Below are 7,724 nucleotides of genomic sequence, written 5' to 3'. Positions count from 1 at the left end.
TGGCATCACAGCTCACAGCAACCTCAAATTCCTGGGCTTAAGCGATTCTCTTGCCTCAGCCTCCCAAGTAGCTGGGACTACAGATGCCTGCTACAGTGCCCAGCTATTTTTTGTTGCACTGTAATTGTTGTTTAGCAGGCCCGGGCTGGGTTCAAACCCACCAGCCTTGGAACATGTGTCTGGTGCTGAGTCACCTTTTTTTTTTTAACATCGGTATCTTGAATTTTATTTATTTATTTATTTTTATTGAATGGTAACTGTGTACATTAATGCACTTATGGGGTATAGTGTGGGGTTTTCACACACACCTTTTTTTTTTTTTTAAAATGTCTTACTGGCTAGACCTGGATCATACTCCTACCCCTAGCTAGGCCATCAAACAAAGAGAAATGGGATTAGCATGATTGGTTTAGAGTAATCATAATTCATTCCCTGAGGTGGGTATTCATTAGCAAGGTGTTCATTAGCAAGTTAGAGGTGGGGATTTCTATCACATAATAACCTGTTGTTCTGATTCCTATTGTCTGTCCTTAGATAACTTGATTACTGTATTTTTATGAGATAGAGACAAATTTTATTTAGTGACAAAGAATATGAGTTTTTCATGGTGCTTTTGTGACTGTGTCCAACTGTTGAAAGAGTCAGTGAGTGAATTTAGGGAGAAGAAATCAAATAATTTTTTCTTTCATTTTGAAGAGAATCTTTTGGGTAAGAAAATTAATGCACGCCAGATTTGGTAGTGCATGCTGGTAGTCCTAGCTACACAGGAGGCTGAAGCAAGAAGATTGTGGTAGCCCAGGAGTTTGAGATTGCAGTGAGCTGTGATGACACCCCTGCACTGTTGCCTGGGCAGTAGAGGGAGGCCTCTTTTCTTAAAAAAAAAGTAAAATAATAAAATGAGACAAATGAATGAATCAGTGTAATTATGCTAACATGAATTTTGTTTATTACTTTGTAGTCAGAATCTGGAGAAGTGAACAGAAGCACAGAACTGAAGAAACTTCAGATTTTTGGGGCTGGGCCCAAAGTTGTGGGCCTGGCAATAGGAGCAAAAGATAAAGAAGGTAAATTCTATTATTTCATCATGAAAAGAAATAAGGTGTAACAAATGTTGTAAAAAGATTCAAATCATACTTGAAGTTTAGTCTGTGCTGGGAATTTTTAGGAATTATAAACTAAAAACATGGTTCTTAGGCCAATTGCTTTTTCTTCCCTTCCCCTTCCCTTTCTTTTCTTTTTTTTTTTTTGAGACAGTCTCGCTTTGTCACCTCTGCTAAATTGCAGTGATATCATTACAACTCACTACAACCTCAAACTCCAGGGCTAGAGCAATTCTCCTGCCTCAGCCTCCTGAGTAGTTGGGGCTACAGGCACATGCCACACCACTTGGTTAATTTTTTCTATTTTTGGTAAAGGTGAATTCTTACTGTTGTTGAGATTGAGGAGCACAAGGGATCCTCTTGCCTTGGCCTCCCAGAGTGCTAGGACTATAGGTGTGAGCCACCATGTCTGTCCACAGTGAATCTTAAAAATTAGTCTCTAATTTGAGAGTCCCTGCAAGTAGTACATATATGTAGTATATAGTAAGTACTGAATACAAGTATAGCACTAATGGTTAAGTTCCTTGGAGCTTGGTTGCCTAGATTAGAATCCCAAATCTGCCACTGATTGGCTGTGTGATTTTGAGCCAGTTACTAACTACTTTATACCTCAGGTTCTTTATTAATAAGATATCATAGTATATCTGCCTCATAGTGTTGTGAGATTTCAACTTATTTAAATAATTTTAAATAGTATCTGGTCCATAGTAAGCTCTCAACATAGTTTTTACTATTATTATGTAACTTTTTATTTCAAGATGAGGTCACCAGAAGACGGAAAGTTACCAATAGGTCAGACACATTTAACATGCAAATGAGACAACGGAAAGGAACGCTCTCTGTTAACTTTGTAAGTGTTTTGGGATATATCAGAAGGGAAAGGATTTATTTTTGTTTTAGTTTTGTACTTTTTACATTGGTATATCTTGGTATGTGATTTAGTTAGCTCATTTGCTTAGAAGACTTGATGATAAATATGTAAAGTTGCAGCTTTGGTTCATGTGATCTTAACTTTGTTTTGGCCCATATACTTAACTATTTCCCCTAAGTCATATACCTTATGGGTAACTGAGAGAATTAATATGAATTTATGTAAATTTTGAATTGTATTATAGCGTTCAGTATTCATTTTCTGCCAGGGAGTATTTGTATGTAGGAAGAACTATGTGGTATTATTTTTTAGAAATATAAATTGATTTTCAAATACTCTAGATATGTAGTATTTTCGTTATTCTAACAACTTAATATGCTTTTATAACTTACCTATGGAAGCTCTGGAAGGAAATTTAGGGAAAGCTGTTTAAATATGATGATTTGACATGGATATGCAGGATTTAAGTTATGTTTATTTATGTTGCTTTGTTTCAGCTAAGTTTCAGGTAGAAGTTTATTATAGAAACAAAATAAATAAATATATTCATTTTTTTAAACAGGTTGATCTGTATGTTTGTATGTTTTGTGGTCGGGGAAACAATGAAGATAAATTGCTTTTGTGTGATGGATGTGATGACAGCTATCATACATTTTGTCTAATTCCTCCACTACCTGATGTGCCCAAAGGAGACTGGAGGTGTCCTAAATGTGTTGCTGAGGTATAAGCCTAATCTTTCTGGGTCCTTTTTTAACTGAAAACAATAATGCATGCATACACACATCCATGTGAACACACTCTCAAAAGCTTTTCTCACTCTTTGTTCTTCAGTGTTTGCAGTTTTCGGGATATTAAAAAGAACTACATTGAATGGAAATGTAACAGTTGCGTTGCGTTGTTCTTTTTTGACTCTTGGTTAGATTTTTTTATTTTATCTTTCTGCTCCATTTAATATAAATTTCAGATTATAAAATTTTAATCATGTATTCTAACTTACACATTTATAAATTCTGTAATTTATAATATCACAAATGTTATTTGTGATAACCACTCTAAAACCACTGTAGCCCAAACATTTTTTTTCTTTTTTCTCTTTTTTTTTTTATTTCTTATAGCATAACTGTGTATATTAATGCAATCATGGGGTACAGTGTGCTATTTTCATGTACATTTTGAAATACTCTCATCAAACTGGTCAAGATAACCTTCATGTCATTTTCTTAGTTATTGAGTTAAAACGTTCATACTCTGCTTTTAGAAAGATTCACTTGTGTGACCCCAACCAATCTCCCTCCCTCCCCCCATCCATCCCCCCTCACCTCACCCTCCTACCCCCTTCCCATATTCTAAGGCTATAATTAGGTTATGACATTCCTATAAAAGCTATGAATTAGTTTCAAAATAGGGCTCTGTACATTGGAGGTTAGATATTTCTGTTTATTGTTGTAGGTTAATGAGACTTTTCAGAATATTCATATTGCTAGACAGCAATAAAAATGAGGAAAACCTGTAGGTTTTTTTCTTTCTTAATTTTTTTCAAAGAAAGTAGAACCAGACATGAAACTGTAGAACTTGGTATGTGTCCAGTTTTTTTTTTGCAGTTTTTGGCTGGGGCTGGGTTTGAACCTGCCACCTCTGGTATATGGGGCCAGCGTCCTACTCATTTGAGCCACAGACACTGCCCTATGTTTTCATGCTAATAAATAAACTGATAGTGTCTTTTAGCTTGTCCAAATTTTTTTTTTTTTTAGAGACAAAGTTTCACTTTATAGCCCTTAGTAGAGTACTGTGGCATCACAGCTCACAGCAACCTCCAACTCCTGGGCTTAGGCGATTCTCCTACCTCAGCCTCCTGAGTAGTTGGGACTATAGGCACCTGCCACAATGCCTGGCTATTTTTTGTTGCAGTTTGGCCAAGGCCGGGTTTGAACCTGCCACCCTTGGTATATGGGGCTGGTGCCCTACTAACTGAGCCATAGGCGTTGCCCTGTACTAAATTTTTTTAATCGAAAGATTATAATGATGTCATTGTCATGAAATGCCTAGTCTATTTACCTTTTTTAACAAAATGTTATTATAGATTTGACTGGGTATATCTAATGCATTGGAAGGTCTTTTATGGCCTTTGAATTATTATAATAATTATTTACTATTTATAAGGTTAAAAGATTCAGAAGGCAGTTCTCCTCTAAGTGAATATTTATGTTAAGACATTGGCCATGGCGATAGGTAGTGTGAACAAAGTATTCTCTTAGCCAGATAACAGCATTCCAGTGCATATTTCCTTAATCTATTTATTACCTTTCCTTCCCTCATGAACATTTACTTTCTCCATGGCCATATCCACTGGTATGCTAAGAATGATAGGTATTGATTGGTCAGAGTGTAGTCATGTTTAATGTTTACAGCTATTAATAATTGATTACAACCAGTTAGGAATTCCTTTTCCTTCTCTACTCTCAACTGCTTCTCTTGACTAGCCTTTAAAAAAAAAAAAAACAAAAAACACATCTCTGAGCTTGATTCCAAGTCAGTAGTTCTCTGGGTCTGCATTCCAGGCTATGGACCAGTACCATAGCCTGTTAGGAACTGGGCAACACCATAAGAAGTGAGTGGTATAAACTTCATCTGTATATATATCCTTACCTGCATCACTGCTTGAGCTTTACCTCCTGTCAGACCCTTTCCCCTGCCACTAGTGGGAAAAATTGTCTTCCCTGGAGCCAATCCCTGGTGCCAAAAAGCTTGGGGGCCACTGTTCTGTGTGCTTGTTGTACCTGAGCTTAATGCCAACTCCAGAGTTTAAAGCTTCCATTGGAAGGCTGTGAAAATACACTTGAGGTAATTTCCTAACAATGATATTGCAAGTAGCTGATATTTTTTTGTTCTTAAGGGTTGACTGGATTTGCTTTATCTAGGGCAGTGGTTCTCAACCTTCCTAATGCCAAGGCCCTTTAATACAGTTCCTGTGGGTCCCGACCCAGGTTGAGAACTGTTGATTTAGGGAGATGATCAAAGAAGGTAGTATGTAAAAGCATTAGTTTAACGCTTTCTTCAGGGCAGCACCTGTGGCTCAGTAGGGTGCCGGTCCCATATACCGAGGGTGGTGGGTTCAAACCAGGCCCTGGCTAAACTGCAACAAAAAATAGCCAGGGGTGTGGTGGACACCTGTAGTCCCAGCTATTCAGGAGGCTGAGGCAGGGGAATCGCCTAAGCCCAGGAGTTGGAGGTTGCTGTGAGTTGTGATGCCACGGCACTCTACCAAGGGTGATGAAGTGAGACTCTGTCTCTAAAAAAAATAATAAAATAAAGTTTTTAAAATTCATTTTCAGTGAGTTAATCTTAGATTTTTTTTTCTTTCCAGGAATGTAACAAACCTCGAGAAGCCTTTGGATTTGAGCAAGCTGTACGAGAGTATACACTTCAGAGCTTTGGAGAGATGGCAGATAATTTTAAGTCTGATTATTTCAATATGCCAGTCCATGTGAGTAGCTATCTGTAGGTCAGTTTGGAGAGGTACAAAGATTTTTCTGAGTCTGAACTTTTGATTTCCTTTTTTACTTTTATTGTTTTATAGACAGTAGCATGAAAAAAATTATAGAACACTAAATCTTAAAATTAGGGGCCTGACATCTATTTCTTTTTGTTTTACTCTCTCTCTCTAATGTGGCAGTTTGCATCCTTCTGTTGTAAAATCTGTTTTGATGCTCGGATTGTTGTATTAGTCCTCAGTGAATAATCCTTTACAAAAAAGCATGACGTGTTTGGAAAGAGCTGCTTTTGTTTAGGGTTTGCTTCTTTCTCTATGAGATCTTGAGCTTTTTAAGTCTCTATTAAAAAAATTTGCCAAAAAGTCAGCCTTGCCATTTACATTTTCTTATTCATCTTTGATGTGCTGATTCATCTTTGTTTTTTGTAGTTGGGAAGCAGTTTTTTCATAATAAGGCAGTATAAGTTGATTATGTTTTTCTGAACATTCATGTTGTCTTCATGGAGCTTTTCTCCAGGCCAGTATCTTTTTCTGCCCTAAAAAAATGAGAAGTTTTTTTATTTCACCCTGGGTTTATCTTTACTTGATCTGTGTTTTATGTTTATAGGGGGCTGTGGTTATATAGTGAATTAATAATCTATCATCTTTATTTTACCTGTGTAGATGGTTCCCACAGAACTCGTAGAAAAGGAATTCTGGCGACTGGTGAGCAGCATTGAAGAAGATGTTATTGTGGAGTATGGAGCTGATATCTCCTCAAAAGACTTTGGAAGTGGATTTCCTGTAAAGGATGGTCGGAGAAAGATGCTGCCAGAAGAAGAGGTGCAGATAGTATTAACCAAACTTTTACATACACCAGGCTGCTTTAGCCTTGGCATAGAAATTTACCTTTATCTTTATTTATTTATTTATTTATTTATTTTTGAGACAGAGCCTCAAGCTATCCCCCTGGGTAGAGTGCTGTGGCATCATAGCTCACAGCAACCTCCAACTCCTGGGCTCAAGCGAGTCTCCTTCCTCCCCTTCCCAAGTAGCTGCGACTACAAGTGCCCACCACAATGCCTGGCTATTTTTTGGTTGCACCCGTCATTATTGTTTGGCAGGCTGGGCTGAATTCAAACCCGCCACGTTAGGTGTATAAGGTGCCAAGCCAGAAAGCTACCTTTATCTTAAAGGGCTATATTAACTTAAAATATTAAATACGTAGGATTTGGACAGTGTAATATAGTGTATCTTCTTTCATTTAAAAAAATTTTTTTTTGAGACAGAGTCTTACTTTGTTGTCATTAGAGGGCCATGGTGTCAGAGCTCACAGCAACCTCCAACTCTTGGGCTTAAACAATTCACTTGCCTCAGTGTCCTGAGTAGCTGGGACTACAGGCACCTACTAAAAACGCCTGGATTTTTTTTTATAGATGGGGTCTCGCTCTTGGCCTTAAACCGGTGAGCTCACGTGTCAGGAGATCTGCTTCTGACACCACTTGTCAGGGCCCAGGACTGGCCAGGTCTCAGGCCTGGCTTAGGTAGGTTCCGGACGTGGACCGCCAAGGTACCTTGCTCAGGAACAATTTCTTTTAGGTGCTTGAGGGCTATCTACTTTAGCTGGAGAGAGAGTGAGTGTGTGTCTTAGAAAGAGTAAAGCAGTCTTCTTAGAACAGATAGAGCTTAATCTTTAGTAGAGCTTGGTGATCCTCGGCAGAGAGACGCTGTGCTGGCATTCTGCAGGCAGGAGAGGAGACAGCTTCAGAGTAAGCAGGTCCGTGGTAGAATGTGCATGCTCTCTGCTGCCTTCTGCTCCAGCCTAATATAAGGCTGATCTCATGACTCTTAACACCACAGGTGTAGAGACTACTAATTTACCAGTGCTCTCACGAGCTCTCATGCTTGTTAGAACTAAATCTCTCTCCATGCCCTTTTCACCAAGGTGTTCCATTACAGGTATTTCCTCCTTCTAGCCATAGGCTATATGGGCTGCTACCTGGCAATCTACCTGCTGGGCTTCAAGAGTGTTAGGATTACAGGCATGAGCCACCACGCCCTGCCTATTTTTTGTTTTTTTGAGACTGAATCTTACTCTGTTTTCCCAGACTAGAGTGCTGTGACATCAGCCTAACTTATAGCCACTTCAAACTCCTGGGTTCAGGTGATCCTCCTGTAGCTGGGGCTTCAGGCATCCACCACAACACCTAGCTAATTTATTTTTTCTATTTTTAGCAGAGGGAGGGTTTTGCTCTTGCTCAGGCTAGTCTTTTTTTTTTTTTTT

General features: G+C 38.5%; 1 protein-coding gene across 1 annotated transcript in view; it reads left to right on the top strand.

The window, feature by feature from the left end:
- The window catches only part of KDM5A (lysine demethylase 5A), a 104,420-nt gene that overhangs the window by 39,681 nt on the left and 57,015 nt on the right, over positions 1-7,724 (top strand). The window contains exons 5-9 of the mRNA XM_023517084.1: positions 959-1,064; positions 1,859-1,950; positions 2,534-2,692; positions 5,336-5,455; positions 6,125-6,283. Of these exons, the coding sequence (XP_023372852.1) occupies positions 959-1,064; positions 1,859-1,950; positions 2,534-2,692; positions 5,336-5,455; positions 6,125-6,283 (636 nt within the window). The remainder of the gene's footprint in view (positions 1-958; positions 1,065-1,858; positions 1,951-2,533; positions 2,693-5,335; positions 5,456-6,124; positions 6,284-7,724) is intronic.

The sequence above is a fragment of the Otolemur garnettii genome, unplaced genomic scaffold, assembly GCF_000181295.1.
Source record: "Otolemur garnettii isolate 467f Iridium unplaced genomic scaffold, OtoGar3 scaffold00104, whole genome shotgun sequence".
NCBI classification, from domain to species: domain Eukaryota; kingdom Metazoa; phylum Chordata; class Mammalia; order Primates; family Galagidae; genus Otolemur; species Otolemur garnettii.
The sequence above is the reverse complement of the archived record's forward strand: the minus strand, read 5'-3'. Positions and strand labels throughout refer to the sequence as shown.